Source organism: Suncus etruscus, chromosome 1 (genome assembly GCF_024139225.1).
Source record: "Suncus etruscus isolate mSunEtr1 chromosome 1, mSunEtr1.pri.cur, whole genome shotgun sequence".
NCBI lineage: Eukaryota > Metazoa > Chordata > Mammalia > Eulipotyphla > Soricidae > Suncus > Suncus etruscus.
The window spans coordinates 202683875-202700020 of record NC_064848.1 but is presented as its reverse complement, the minus strand read 5'-3'; the positions used below and the strand labels follow the sequence as shown (position 1 = coordinate 202700020).

At 49.3% G+C, this 16146-nt stretch overlaps 1 protein-coding gene across 1 annotated transcript in view; it reads left to right on the top strand.

Annotated features, from left to right (window-relative positions):
* SDK2 (sidekick cell adhesion molecule 2) overlaps nucleotides 1–16146 on the top strand; it is a 198862-nt gene that overhangs the window by 101307 nt on the left and 81409 nt on the right. The window contains exons 3-4 of the mRNA XM_049769932.1: nucleotides 6982–7088; nucleotides 15623–15770. Of these exons, the coding sequence (XP_049625889.1) occupies nucleotides 6982–7088; nucleotides 15623–15770 (255 nt within the window). The remainder of the gene's footprint in view (nucleotides 1–6981; nucleotides 7089–15622; nucleotides 15771–16146) is intronic.

Here is a 16146-nt window from a genome sequence, read left to right as displayed (position 1 = left end):
CAGAAAGGTCTCCATGCTGTGGCGGAAATATCTCCAAGACAGCTTGTCACAGGCACCATGGAGCCGAGCACTCACAGGGAGCCTGGCTCCTGCTGCAAGGAGAGGGAGTGTGTGGGCGGCTCATCCTCCTGCATTTGCATAAGAAAATTCTGGGGAAACACGTGTTTTTTCAGAGGGGGGCAGCAGCGGGGGGTCCGGGTTGATGCACAGCAGAGAACATGGACTGGTTTTATTTCTGTACATTTGGGCCCCGTTCAGCAGTGCTCAGGGCTTACTCCTATGCTGGGGGATTACTCCTAGCAGTCCTCGGAGGACTCTGTGGTGCCAGAAATCAAACCTGGGTCAGCCACGTGCAAGGTCAGCATCCTGACCCTCCACTGGACTATATCGCTCCAGCCCTGGAGAGGTGATTTTTGTTTGTTTGTCTGTTTGCTTGGTTGGTTGGTTCTGGCTTTTTGAACAACATCAAGCAGTGCTCTCTGAATCCTGTGGCTGTATTTAATAAGAATTTAATTTATTTATTTTTAAGATGTTATTGCTCAAAGAATATACCATTAATTTTATACAGAGTGGGTTGTAAATGATGCAAAATATTAAAATAAAATGATTATTTTACATGTAAAAAAAAAAGAAATCAATATATAAGCCAGCCTTGAAAGGGGGGGGGGTCAAAGATTGGGTGACTCAAGGTGTTTCCTAGTTCCTGGGGCCTGACCTCCTGGAAGAGGTGTCTCTGTTCCCCAACCCATTGCTGCCCTGATCCCTGGGCACTTCCAGGTCCCTCAGCCTCAAGGGGATACAAGGCTGGAAAGGAGCTCATGGGGTCAGAGTCACCCCATGTCCCTGAAGATCATAGACCGTGGTCTACCTGCCACCGACTGTGAGGAAATCCTCAGACTATAGGAATCATGGGCCGGGAGGTAGTTCACGGTGCATGGCCCTGCACAAGGACCCGAGTTCTATCCCAGGTCCCCCAGTACCACGGACCCCATCAAGCATCCCCTGGGCAGAACATTTAACCATCCAGATTGTGTTGGGTACCCTCAGTGCTACTTGTGAGTCTTCCCCAAAGAGGAAGCATTAGAAGGGGCAATGATGTGGAGGGGAGGGAATTTTTGGATTCAAGGCCAGGAGGCCAACATCGAGTTTGCCAGGTGAGGGAACACACGTTCAGAAGTGGGGTGTCTGACCCCGTGCTTCTCTCTGAGCCCACCCATCTGGTGTCCCTGCCAATCCCACCCTTCCCCCTGGTAGGGTCTGGCTGGTTCTCATCATGTGTGTGGATGTGTGGGGTTCCTAATCTGGTACCCACCGTGTGGTATGCAAAACCCAGCGCACTGCTGATGGTCTCATTCCATTTTACAAATGAGGAAACTGCGGCTCCCAAGGGCCCCATTGCTCTGATCACAGTCTCAGGAAAGAACAGAAGGGAAAGTTGACTTTAAGGCTCAATATTTCCCACTGGGGATGCTCCTCTGGCCAGAAGGGACCCCTTGACATGTCTTCCTACCTTCCTCTCTGAATGAGGAGCTAGGGAAGTGGGGGTCACAGGTGGGGGTGTCCAAATCCCCTAGCTGAGTGTCCTATGCCTGAGAACTGAGCATATGAGGGGCCGGGCTGCCATCATTCATCCATCCTTACCCTCAGCCTCTGCAAACCCCGAGGCTGCTGGGCTGCCCGCACTGCACCCCAGTTCCAACCCCAGCCCAGAGCCGCCAGACCGAGCTGCAATCTGGCTGGATGGAAGCGGGTTTCCCCCGGAGAAGCCGAGGTGGGTGGAAATGTTACTTTAAATAATATTCCTCCAAGCTAGAAATAAGTCTTCCTGGCAGGGGACAGAGAGGGAGGGAGGAGATAGTTTAGGGGGGCAGCTCCCTTCTACATGGTGAGAACCCCCTCCTCTTTCTGAAAGCAGTCCTATCTCCCTTCTTTGGGACCCCCCCCCAGTAAGGTTTGGGGTTTCCTAGCAATTGAGCAGCGCAGCTGGGCAGAAACCGGCTTTTTATTCAAGTTTGCATCTTGACATCCAAAACTGACATCAGCAAACAAGGCTGGGCCCAATGGGTCCCCGTGGGCCGCTTGATAACATCTATTTAAATTATAGACTCCGCGTGCGTTTTTTAATTTTATTTTTAAAATAAAAAACCATCGAGGCATACCATAAAGCGCATTCTGGTGGTGCAGAAGAGATCAAACCGAAAAGGAATACAAGTTTCCCTTCTCTCTCCCTAGCCTCGATATCTCTCCCCAAAGGGAAATAACATCTTCAGGAATATCCATTTCACAGAAAGTGTGGGCCCATGCCAGAATGTGTGTGTGTGTTTGTGTTTGTGTGTGTGTGTGTGTGTGTGTGTGTGTTTGTGCGTAGGCACATATCTTTTTTTTTTTTTTTTTTTGCCACAAACTCCCAGAATTTTTCTTGGATGCATTGGCTTGCCCCAGACCATTAAGCTGAATACTAGGCAGTCTGTGTTGGCAAACACCTGATCCTAGCATGTTGGCATTTTAGCGATCTTAACTCTCTCACTTTGTTCTGGTGTGTCACAAAAAATTTTATTGGGGGAGCACACTCAGTGCTCAAGGATTACTCCTGTCTCTGTGCTCAGAAATTACTTTTGACAGGCTCAGGAGATCATATGGGATGTCAGAGATCAAACCTGGATCGACTACATGCAAAGCAGACTCTTTCCCCCGCTATGCTAAACCTCTGGCTGTAGAATTTTCTTCTAATTTTTCAGCCCATTGACACCTGCCCTGCTTTGACCCCACTTCTGTGCTGTCAGGGACGACGCAGGAACTTGTGTTCATCCGCAGCTACAGGACCACTGGACTATTTTGTTTGTTTAGGCAGTTCTCAGGGCTTCCTCTGGATCTGTGGGGATCGAACTAAAGTCAACCGCACACAAAACAAGTGTCCTGCCTGCTATACTGTCTCTGCAGCCTCACCTATGCTATGAATGGACGCATAACTTGCCTCCACTACTCACTGCCCCTCCCCACTGCTATAAGCAATGCAGTGCCCTCTTGTCCATTTTGGTTTGTTTGCTTCTAGGTGCCATATCCGGTGGCACTCAGGGATCATTCCTTAATCTGTGCTCAGAAATGACTCCTGGCAGGCTCAGGGGACCACATGGGATGACAGGAATCGAACCCAGGAATCACATGCAAGGCAAACACCCTCCCCACTGGGCTATGTTCTCTTCACATCCTTTATTTTTTTCCCACCTTTTGTGTCCAAGCATTTGATTATGAGTCTTGCATTGACTACTCTGGAGAGAATTAGTCTCAGAGATCAGAACAATCTGTGCTTCTCCCAGCTATATTGGGGTGAACCTCCAACCCCCTCTTGCCTCACAGCCTCTGTGCAAACCTGGACACCCTGGTCTTTGCCCATATTCTCTTCTTTTTATTTCATGTGTGTGTAATTTGTCTGTTTCTGTCCCTTTCCCTGTCGTGGGTGCTGGTTAATCACGTCTGATTCCATTTCCAAAGGGAGAGCACTTTCCTGTCAGTCTTGCCTTTCATCGTCTCTCCTCTCAAACCACAGCCAAGTCTCCTCAAAGTGAAGTGGGCAGCCTTCAGAGCAAGAGGGAACCTAGGAAGAAAGAGGTTGAGGATGGGGTGAAGGAGAAAGGGAAATTTTCTAGAGTGTTAGGTATGTGCTGTCGCTCCCCTCCTCACACCATTGACAGAGCACAGATTAGAGCTACATCTGGTGTCTGAGATGAGAGGCTTGGGAGGTTCTAGCTAGAACTGCAAATAATAATAATAATAAGTTTCGCACATGCCCAGGCATGGTTCTGGGGTTATCTCAGTTCCAGGACAGCATAAGTGGGCAGACCTTTGGGACACAATTTCAATGGTGAATTAGTGACCAGAGTGCACTTAAAGTCAGAAAGATTTTGCAAACCTTCACCTCTTATCTCTTAGATATGAAGTCAATAATGAGCTATTTTCTCAGTTTCCTTGTCTGCAAAATAGGGGTGCTTGTTACCAAAAAATATCCACCCTCCATGGAATTGAGTGTGGAAACTCAATGAAAGATTTAAACGCTGACCCATCATTCTTTGTTCCCGTCCATCCACCAGAGCTTACCGGGCCTGGCATGAAATTGAAGTGTAAAATTGTAAATCGCTTTTATGTGGAGATTATCTTTCTTTCTCATGATCTCAAAGATGTCCTTTTAAAATAAAGTGCTGACTCTTCCTGTTCTTCTCTCTCTGCCTGGCTCTTTTGAACAATATCTCCATTTTCTCCTGGGTTTGGTTGCTGGAACGTCTGTTTGCTCTTTTGGTTGGGTGCCTGGCTGGTTGGCTTTTGTGATCTTACTTAGCAGAGTGGAGTTGACAGTCTTGTCAAGCCTGTGTCTTTTTTTTTTAAGTGTCAGTGGTGTGGAATACCCAGTTGTCGGGGAACTGCTGTGTGAAAGGAAGAAACAAAGACAAGTTACTTCATTGGCACAGGGGGTGCCCAGGAGCTGCCAGTGGTGATTTTGTGATTTTGAGATGATGACAGTGATGAAGCTGATGGTGATGGTAGTGATAAGGAGGAGGATGCCAGGGATGACCATACCAAGGATGACAAGGAACACCATGAGGATGACAATGAGGAAGATGACAACTCTGAGGAAGACCATGATGAGGAGGTTACTAATGATGACAATGATAAGAATGACAGTGATGATGACAGTGACCTCAAGGAGGAGATAATGATGAGGAGGATGACTGTGATGATGTCTATGAGAGTGATGGTGATAAAGATGAGGAGGAGAACAGTAATGGTGAACCAGAAGAATGATGAAGAGGGCTATAGGATGTCAGGGAAAATGACAGATAGGGGGCCAGAGAGATAGCATGGCGGTAAGGCATTTGCCTTGCGTGCAGAAGGTCGGTGGTTCAAATCCCAGCATCCCATAGGGATCCCCGAGCCTACCAGGAATGATTTGTGAGCATAGAGCCAGGAATATCCCCTGAGTGCTGCTGGGTGTGATCCAAAAAACAAAACAAAAAAAAAGAGCAAATGACAGATAGGAGGAGGAGGAGGACAAAGAGGATGATAATGATGAGGATGAGGATGATGACATTAAAGATGACAAGGATATGACAATGATGACAAGTATAATCAAAGGGATAAAGATCATGACAAAGATGAGGGTGGGGGGCTGGAGAGATAGCATGGAGGTAAGGCGTTTGCCTTTCATGCAAGAGGTCATCGGTTCGAATCCCAGCGTCCCATATGGTCCCCCGTGCCTGCCAGGAGCAATTTCTGAGCATGGAGCCAGGAGTAACCCTGAGCACTGCCGGGTGTGACCCAAAAACCACAAAAAAAAAAAAAAAAAGATGAGGGTGGGCAATCATGATGATGGTGGGGAGAAAGGAAGATAGAGAAAGAGAGAGAGATATCTGCCATAGAGGCAGGCTAGGAGAGGGAAGACAGGGGGAAAATAGGGACATTGATGGTGTAGCTTTAAGCCCTTAGGATGGACTTGGATGGTGGTCCTCCAACTCAGGACCACGTGGCTCCACCTTCTCCAATCGGCAGGTATCTGGGTTCAGGAAAGTGGCGGGTATTAAACTCACATGCAGTCAGGCTTCCAGAGAGATAACATCTTTATTTGCCCTGGCCAATATGTGTAGCCTATAATCTTCAACCTATTTAAGCATGGTTTTGTCAGCTTGCCCTGTGTCTAGCCTCTTTCAGCCATCTCTCCTGTGACCTCCATCCAGGCAAATCCCCTTTGGCCCCTTAGGCCAAACCTTTTATAACCTTCCCAAGACCCCCCCCCAGGAATGGGAGGGTCTTTCTTGTAGGTAAGCTTACACAAAGAATAGAGGTAGGGTTACAGATGGCAGGAAATGAAAACTGGAGAAGAGATGGGTATTGGGACAGTAGGACTGAAACTCAACCATTAACAACTTTTTCACTCTGTATCTCACCATGATTCAATAAAAGAAGTTTTTACAACAAGAATATAGAAGAGGCTGCAGTGATTGCACAGCAGGTAGGACGTTTGACTTGCACACTGCCAACCCAGGTTCAATCTCCGGCATCCCAGGTGGTCCCCCAAGCCTGCCAGGAGTAGTAACCCTTGAGAGCTGCTGGGTGCCCTAAACCCCCTCCAAATAAAAGAATATAGAAGAAAAAATAACAATGATGATGATGGCAGTGCTAATAAGGATAATGACAGAAAGAAGAAGGGACCATAATGACTGTGACAGGGATAACAATAGTGGTGATGTTAGTGATGAAAATGACCAGAGGAGAAGGAATGACAATGACAATTGTTATGGCAATGGTAATGGTGGGAATGTTGAGGACAGATTGTTCCGTCCCAGGGTTGGCATAGCCTGCAGGCAGGTGGTTGTTCAGCCTCGAACACCCAGGGATCGAGAAAATCGTCTCAGACACAAACACCAATTCTCAGAGCCCCCTGCTGGGCTGCCCCATAGACAGGGCTGGGAAAGGAGAGCCTAGAGGGGCCCAGAACAAGCACCTGCCTTGCCTCTCTACCCTTCTCAGCCTAGTGAGCCCGCTGCTCCCCATCCTCCTGAACCCAGAGCAGACACCCAGGATTTGAATGTGGGACTTCCTTTCCCCACACCCACAGAAGCAGCCTGAGTGTCTTGGGTTCTGTCCTAGAGCATCAGAAGAGCCAGGGCCTAATGATGGCCACGAGCCTTTAAAGCGGACACCCTCTGCATCCATGGACTCTGGATTGATTAAAAATCCTGTGTGGGGACCATTGAGGAGAAAAGCAAAGTGCTCCCAGGGTCAGTGACCCCCATGTCAATAACCATCACACTCCAGGGTGCCAGTCCCTAGCAGAGGACTGAGGTACAGCAGCTTCTTTGGAAGTTTTCCTCTTGCCTTTGAGAGGGTTGCCCCTTGATGCTGATCCTGGAAGAGCCTACTGTCCACTGCCTCCCATCTCCCCATGCCGCAGGGATGCTCAATGCTGTCTGTCTGTCTGTCCGTCTGCAGGTACATGATCACCAACCTGGACCGTACCCACGCGGGCTTCTACCGCTGTATCGTGCGCAACCGCATGGGTGCACTGCTGCAGCGACAGACGGAGGTGCAGGTGGCCTGTGAGTATCCCCTGGGATGTGCGGGTGGGAGGGTCCCAGCGGGCTCCTTAAAAGCCTCCCATACCACATTCTACTTCTTGCTGCTCCTCCCCAGGAATCAGATCAGGCCATTTTATCAGAGGGGGGAGCCCACAGTTCCCCTGAAACTCTAGTGTTCTGCAACAACTCTTTCCTTGGCAGACTTCTCAGAGCCCCCAATGTTTTCATCCCTGGAGCAGCAACACTATAGGGGTCCCCCATGATCTTTGGGGGGTGTCATCTAAGAAGAACACGTGACATGACAAGTCTAGGATTCAGAAGGACTTACAGGGCAGACTAGCAGAGCACCCACTTCCAGCCCTTTGGGGAAAACCCTCTTCTCTGAACTCCCCAAATCCCCACCCCTGAAGAGCCTTCCTTGGGGGGAAGAAGGAAACTTCCTTGGCAGCTATGGGGGTTACCCATGTCTCAGTACCAGCCAGTACCAGCCCTCTACACAGACCTGCCCCCATCCTCATTCAGCTGAGGGGCTGGTTTATACCAGGGCCTTATGGGGAGAGGCCCAGGACTGCAAGACAGGATAGTTCCAAGGGGTTTTGGGGTGGGGGTAGTGTGCTGGTGACCCAAGGAAAAGAGCTCTGATGAGCCAAGCAGACAGACAGCCCTTTTAGTAGCAGGTCTGGGAGTGGGGGGCTCTTCTGCAAGACCCAAAAAAAGACCAGCACAATAGCACAGCAAGTAGGGTGCTTGCCTTGCATGCAGCCGACCCAGGTTCGATCCCCAGCATACCGTATGGTCTCCTAAGCCTGCTATGAGTGATTCTTTTTTTGTTTGTTTGGTTGGTTGAGTTTTTGTGTTTGTGGGGGTCACACCCAGTGGTGCTCAGGAGTTACTCCTGGCTCTGCACTCAGAAATTACTTCTAGCAAGTTTGGGGGACCATATGGGATGCTGGGAATTGAACCTGGGTTGGCCACATGCAAGTCAAACACCTTACCTGTTGTGTTATTACTCTGGCCCTTAGGAGTGAGTCCTGAATGCAGAGCTGGGAGCAACCTCTGAGCATCACCATGTGTGGCCCAAAATAAAACAAAACTAAACAAAACAAGTTCCCTGAAGGCTCAGGCTGGAGGCTGGAGGCTGGAGGGTCCCAATGGAGCTGACTTGCACCAGTGCTGGGCCCAAGGCCCCAGGGCAGCTAGCCAGTTGCGGAGGGTACTTGTGCTGGGTTTCTGTGTTGGGTGCTCATATCAGTGTAGTTCATGCATGAGCTTGTGTCTGCCAGGCCTGGCACTTGACACCCCATGCAGAGGAGAGAAGATATGCAGGCACCAGCACCTCCAGACTCACTTGGTGGGTTTCTGCAGATGAGAAAGGGGAATCCGGGGGTGAAGCTGTGAATCCATCCTGTGGCTCAGTTTATACAAGGGTGAGGTGAGAGGATCTATTCCAGGAGCTTCCGGAACTTTCTGTGCCCGGGCAGATGAGGGTGGGGAGTCACCTTGAGGGACCCAGTATAGCTTGGGGAATCTCTGTAGCCAAAACTGGGGCTCAGAAAGAGCCTGTGAGCCCCCAGCCCCATCATTGGGGCTCCCCCTTTGCCTCAGGATTCCTGCTACCTTCCAGCACACAAGAGGTTCCTCCCACAACCCTCCCCGCATCCAGATGTCACCTTCATGCACTCTGTCTCACCTTGTGACCTTAGGCAAGCTCTCACCTCTGTGTCTTCTCTGCCCAGGTGTAGACAGGGATGGGGATTGTTTCCATTCATTGAATCACAAAAAAGGCCCCCAGCTGGGCTAGACTGAAACCCTGAAATGCTAGTCTGAGGTGGGGAGGGGAGGAGAGGGGAGAATTAGGATTTCTTCCCTCTGTAAGGCTACCTAGGAGGGCTTCCTGGAGAAAGCACCCACAGCCTTTGTCACTCTGTCATAGCAGGTGCATTTCCCAGATACCCCTACTGGGGACTGGAGGAGGCAGGGTCCTCTGGGGTCCTCATGGAGATGTCCCTAGCTGGGACACCTGCTCAATGCACAGCTTCCTGCTTTCACCTGTCCATCCATCTGTCCATTTGTCCATCTGTCTGTCCATCTCTGCCGTGGCTTCACAGAGGCTGGGTGTGCAGAGCTAGCATTGGTTCTTCTCCCCACCTCTCAATCCCTCCCTGTTCTGACATCCTGCATGCCCACTGTGCTGAAGGGGCTCCTAGGTGCCCCCTCTCTGAGGCTAGGGCTTTTGGGCTCCTCCCCTGGCCAGAAATCAGACTCTGTGACCAGAATGTGGTTCTAATAAAAAGCGAATAAGACGGCACTAACAAGATTTTATAAGGGCCGAGTAGATCCCAAAGGCTTTACTCAATCCCAAAGGCTTTCCTTGGTTTTGCTTGCCAAGGGGAAGTGAATTAAACATCACCCCTTCCCCAGTCCTTCCTGCCCCCCATATGTCTCTGGAGCTGTGTTAAAGTCTCCATCACGTTCTGGCCAGGAAAGTGGCCCTACATGGCCAAGAAGGCAGGAGAACCTTTTAAAGGGAATAAAACCAGCTTCTCTCAGGTTCCAGGGAAGAGCTCCAGGTCTCTCCCCAACTATGGCCATCCCTGTCCTCAGCCTTGGGGCCCAAACTGGGAACCCCAGAACCTCATCTACTGCCCTTTAAACATTGAGGTTTGGGGCATCAGAGCCATGGTATAAAGGGGACGGCACTTGCCTTGCACACAACTGGCTAGTTTTAATCCCTGGCATTTCATAGGGTCTCCCAAGTTCCCCCTAAGTGCAGAGCCAGGAGTAAACTCTATGCTTTGCCACAGTCGGGCTGACACAGATCTGTCTTTATTTGGGGGATAGGCATCTTCCCAAGCAGTTGTTTGAGGTCCACTACTGGCAAGACTTGGCCAATAGGACCCAAGAATTAGATGCTGAGAATCCAGATTCCAGGGATGCACTTGGTGGTACTGGCATTTGACACATGGTGTCAGATACCCAACTTGGGGCCTTGCGCATACCTGAACTCTCTCTCCCTATCATCCCACCCACTCAGTCCCAGCATGTCTGTGCCTTTGTTTCCTGGAGAAACAACATTTGCTGCATTTAGACAGCCTGGCTCTATCACTGACTCAGTTGCAGCACAGAGCCAAGACCTGCGTGCTTTTGGCCTCAGCAAAGCCAGGAGGTGGCCAGAACTGGAAGGAGAATGAGCTAGAACAGAGGCCCAGGAGTGAGGAAAGAAAGGAGGTGGGAGACTAGGGAAGGACACTGAAACTGATCTGAGGTGGCCCCATTGAACACACTGTGAGGAACAATGAAATCCTAAGTGAAAGGCAAGTCAGCCCAGGCCACTAAGGGACTCCTGTGCAAAGGTCCTGAGGTGGGTGTGAGTATTTTGGACTGGGATAGTAGAGGGTAGAAGGGGTAAAGGGATGTGGGCAATTGTGGAGGAAGGCCTTCTGAACCCAGGGGGCATTTTAGCTGCTATTCAGTGTGTAGGGAGAGGCAAGATGAAGGAGGCAGAGTGTGACACTCCCCCTCAGTGTTTGTATCATAAAAAATGCCTGACCATGACAGAATAGCTTCTTGGGTCCTGGATGATGGACTGGCAGAGGTGGAGGGAGCTGGTGCATTTGAAACACAAAAACACAAGACCCCAAGTTCCATTCTCTGCACTGAATTGAAGTACCCAAGCATCATCACCTCACTATTTCTGGCAATAGCCCAGTTGGCCAAATCTCAGCAAGCTTGGGACCCCTAAACTATTACTTGGAAGACCCCAAATATAAAATGCCATCTCAGAGCTGAAGCAATAGTGCAGTGGAGAGGGCACTTACCTTAAACTTGGTCAACCTGGGTTTTATCCCACTGGCACTCCATATGGTCTTCTATGCAATACCAGGAGTAACCCCTGAGCATTGCTGGGTATGTCAAAAAAAAAAAAAAGCCAGTTCATGCGCACCAAACAGAATAGCTGTGGTTTAGCCAAAACCCATGAAGACTAGCAAGGAGCCCGAATGATAGTACATCAGGGAGTGTGTTTGCCTTGCATGCTGCCAACCCGACTTTAATCCCTGCCATCCCATACGGTCCCTCAAGCATTGGCAGGAGTGATTCCTGAGTGCAGAGCCAGGAGCAACCCCTGAGTACCACTGGGTATGGCCCCCCAAAACAAAACCAAACAAACAAAATCCAAGAAGACTAACAAGACTCCAGGGCTAAGCCTTTCTGCTGCTGTGGGTTGTTGAAGTGGGTTGGCACAGCCTGTCCATGAACCCCACCATGCAGGATCCCCATTCTCTGGCATGGACTCCAAAGTCTATTAAGTATGTGAGCCCGGACAACAGAGCCATATAGTACAGCCCCCCAACCCAGTGACCCCCAACACCATACACCAGGTGGCCTTAACAGTGACTTATTGTCCAGGTACAAGGCCATAGGTTGCTCTGTGCAGATCCCTGAGAACAGTGCACAGAGGAAAATTGAGGGGTGAAGGGCTTAGACCCAACTAGACTTACTGTCCATCAATTATCTCCACATACTGACACCTGCTCAGAGAAGAGGAGCTTGATTGACAGTGGAAGGCGGGCCCTGGGGCGGAAGAGGTGTGGCCAGGCTGTTGTTTCCGATCTCTGAGCAGTGACCACCTGAGCCTTAGTCCCTTTCTTTGCACGATGCCTCTGATTATATTAGCTCTTCAGTACGCGTGACATAGTGCATGGCTGAGTCTTTAAAATAAACAAAAGTGATGGATATGTTCTGAAGGCCTCTGCACGCTTTGTGAAATCCATTAAGAAATAACCAAGTCATGGGGAGTCATTTTTAGCTGTGTCCTTCCAGCTGAGTCCCCTGCCCTCAGTTCTTTATTCCTGAGACAATCTGCTAAGCATGTAAGATCTGCGTTTCCCATCGGGGAGCATGTTGCCTACCTGTGAGCCCCCTGGAGAATCCAGGGAGGACACAGGTGAACATGGCATAAATGGGGGGGCATCATGGTACAAAACTAGGGGGTCAGCCATCAGGGCAGGGGAGACACAGGAAAGAAACAAGGGTTGGGGCCACAGTTAGAAAGGGGTTAAGAAATACTTGCTCTAAGTTATAGTCTCATGAATTAATAAGCATGTATCCTAAAAGGGAAGTGTAGGCAGTACATCTTGACTGTTCCTAAGTGGATTTTTAGTGTAAATAAAAATTTTCAGGAGAGTCTGAACCTCCAGTCTCTCTGGGCTTCCTCCTGTCTAATCCTGCTCTTTCACTGGAAGAGTTTCCTTCTTAGGAAACTCTCTATCTATCCATTCGTATACACTCTGTTCATCTAGCCATTCACATTCAAACATCCACCCATCCATCCATCTTCCAGCTACCCATTAATCCATCAATATAAATGTCCACCCATCTTTTATCTTTCCATTCATCCTTCCATTTATCCATCTTTCCATCTATTCATCCAGCAAACATCCATCCCCCTCCATCCACCTATTTTTTCCATTCATTCATATTTCCATCTATCCATCTTTTCATCTATCCATCAGCAATCTCCATCCCCCATTCATCCATTCATTTTTCTATCCATTTTTCCATCTATCCACCCTTCCATCTCTCCATCCAGCAAACATCCATCTATTCATTCATCTTTCCAACTCTGTATGCAAGCATACAAACATACATATATGTACATACATACATCCATACAAATATACACACACATGTATATTCAAGCATCAGTCCACCCATCCATCTAGCCTTCCATTCTAACAATCCAATTAAAGATCTATTCATTCTTCCAACCATCCTTCCATCTCTGCATGCAAAACGGTACACATGCATGCCTTTATCCAAACATACACAGACACATATATCCGAACATCCATCCCTTCATCCCTCTATCTATCTCTCAGACCAATATCCCCTGTCCCCTGAATAACCATAGTCATTCCCTAATGTCATTCTTTGATTGTTTCTAACTTGTTTTTTCTCAGACCTCCTAGCCTTCTGGGTCATCTGCACCTCCCTCTAGACCATCACCACTGCCTGCACTCTGGAAGCACCTACTCTCTGTTTCTGCTTCTAGGAAGGCCTCCCCTGGCTATCCAGTCTAAATTACTTTCCCAGTGCTGTCTCTCATCAAAGCGTCCTATTCTTCTTTCTGACACTCGGCACAGGCAATCACTTTAGTTTCTGTCTGTGGGTGGGTTTGTTGTTTCCTGTCTCTGTCTCAAGCATCACCTCATAAGAAAGGAAACTGCTTCCTTCAGCCCTTACTGCAGAGCCTGCCTGGCCCACAGGGGACTCAGAGAGGGAACCCCACTTGTGTGAAGAGCTGAAGAGCCCAGGCTAAGGGATTTTCTCAGGGTGATCACTGCTTCTGTAGTGGAAAACAAACAAGAACATGCAGCCGAATTTTAATGCAGGGTCTGAGTCATGAGAGACACTGAGAGGTGATGCCAAAAGTCTGAAAGCTGGGACCAGCCGCAGCCACTTAATATTAGTCAAGTCACTCGAACTCCATGAGTTTTCATTTCCTCTCTGATGAGATGAGATTCAAAAAAAATATATATCATAGAGAAAAGCCATGTTGCTGCTATGAAATTTTTCAAATGCATTTTCCGAGTTCTTCAAACAAGTTGTTGCCTTTCTTCTTTTTAAGCAGATGAAATGATTGCAAGACTTGCCATCAATGTCATTGATGGATATAAATTTGGGGGAGACAGAGCAAGGCATGGAAATGAATAAGCAACTTGAAAATACATGTTTCGGGGCCGGGTAGGTGGCGCTGGAGGTAAGGTGTCTGCCTTGCAAGCGCTAGCCAAGGAAGGACCGCGGTTCGATCCCCCGGCGTCCCATATGGTTCCCCCAAGCCAGGGGCGATTTCTGAGCACATAGCCAGGAGTAACCCCTGAGCATCAAACGGGTGTGGCCCAAAAACCAAAAAAAAAAAAAAAAAAAAAAAAAAAAAAAAAAAAAAAAAAAAAGAAAATACATGTTTCCTGAGGCTAGAGCGATAGCACAGCTGTAGGGCATTTGCCTGGCACACAGTTGACCCAGGATAGACGGTAGTTCTAATCCCGGCATCCCAAATGGTCCCCCAAGCCTGCCAGTGGCAATTTCTGAGTGCAGAGCCAGGAGTAACCCCTGAGCACCAACGGGCATGGCCCCCCCAAATAATATATGTTTCTTCCAGTGGAGCTTGTTCTGTCCATGAGAGAAGGCAAGGGACATAAAGTTAGGATAGAGAGAAACTGAACCAGTCTTGGTAGCTGATAAGGCTCTGTTCCCTGACTTCCTCTCATGCACGGCACATTGTTAGGACATGGATGTTTAAACTCAACTGTGAAAAATGCAGTGGGCTTCCAATATTTCATACTATAAATACGAGATATAAATTTCAGGGCTTTAATTTACGCGTCTGATTTTAATAGCTGCATAACAAATTGCCACGAAACATATTAGCGTTCTGCAGCCATTTATTTCGTGTGTGGCTGCCATGGGGGGGGGCAGGGGGATTCTCGATAAAACACAAAGTACTTGTTAGCTTCTCTCTCTCTCTCTTTCTTCTTTCACTTAAGTTTTGGCTTAGGGGCCACTGCCATAGTACAGCAGGGAGGGCTCTTGCCTTGCAGGAGGCTGACCCAGGTTTGATTCCTGGCATCCCATATGGCTCCCTCTTGAGCGAGCCTGAAGCAATTTCTGAGTTCGCTGAGCCAGAGTTACCCTGAGCACTGCCGTTTCAGTCTAGAAACAAAATTAAGCTTCGGCTTAGACCTCCAAGGTGAGGTTACAGAAGACACAGTGATTTGGGGCTCATGAGTTCATTCCCATGTGCCCCGTGGCCAGGACCTTGGTCTCTATCCATACAAGTTTGCTGTATTTCTATCAACTCAACCAAGCTTCCTTGCAGGGGCTGGCTTACAACAGGAAGGGCCTGAGGTAAACTTGTCTTAGTTTTTTTGTTTGTTTGTTGGGTGGGGGGGAGTGCTATACCTGGTAGTACTCTGGGTTTTTTCCTGGCTCTGCACTCAGAAATTATTCCTTACAGTGCTCTGGTAACCATACAGGATGCCGGGGTTTGAACCCAAGTCAGCCTTGTGCAAGGTGAAAGCTCTCCCCACTCTGCTATAGTTTCGGCCCCTCTCAGCCCTTCCTTTGAGCCACCTCCATGTGCCCTGGTCTCCCCGACTCTTTGACTGATGCCCCAGCCTTGAGAACCACAAAGCATCCTTTCCAGTATATTCTGCTAGTGGTACAAAGACAACTCCCCTCCCCAGATCCTCAGGGTGCAGGCCTGCCCCCTCTCCATGACGCAAGTTTGTGGAACAGGAGATGCGTATTGAAGCCAACATCTCTGCAGAGACACAGCCCGCTGCCCGCACGGATTATCTGCTGTAATCCGGGCTGCGGCCTCTGAGATTAGCTGTTTGCCCAGGCAGAAGTTAAGAGACCAGCGACGTCCAACATTTGGCCCCAAGGGCTGACCTGCACCTACATGTACCTCTGAGCCTGGTCCTCTTTGCTGCTAAATCCCCAGTTGCTGACCACTATCCCCCTGTTCACACTTCTTCTCTGACCTTCCACAGACATGGGGAATTTTGAGGACACGGAGAAGCGCCAGAGTGTGGCCCATGGAGAAGCCGCGGTCATCCGTGCCCCGCGCATCGCCAGCTTTCCCCGGCCTCAGGTCACATGGTTTCGGGATGGCCGCAAGATTCCACCCAGCAGCCGCATGTAAGCGTTTTGCTCTGGGGGTGAGGGGCATGGGGGTGCAGGGGGGGAGGGCTTGGACCTTTAGATCTTGATCAGCAACCCCCTGAAGGCAACAGACAGTTCTCTAGGCCTGATGCAACACAAGAACTTTCTGGGGGGGGCTAGATTTGGGGTTCCCTGTCTACTTCCTGGGGTACCCCAGCTCAGTGGTGCCAGGCTCTTGCAGGAGGTCTCTACCCATCCCCAAAACAAGCCCTGACAATGGGCACCACTGTGGTCATGGACTCAGGCCGGAAGCGCTTTAGAGGGTTCTTTCAACTGCCTTGGAAAAGCTGGGATTGCCCAGAGCAGGCTGGCACCTCTGTGGGTTTCCAGCCTGCAGAGGTGGGTCCCCCAT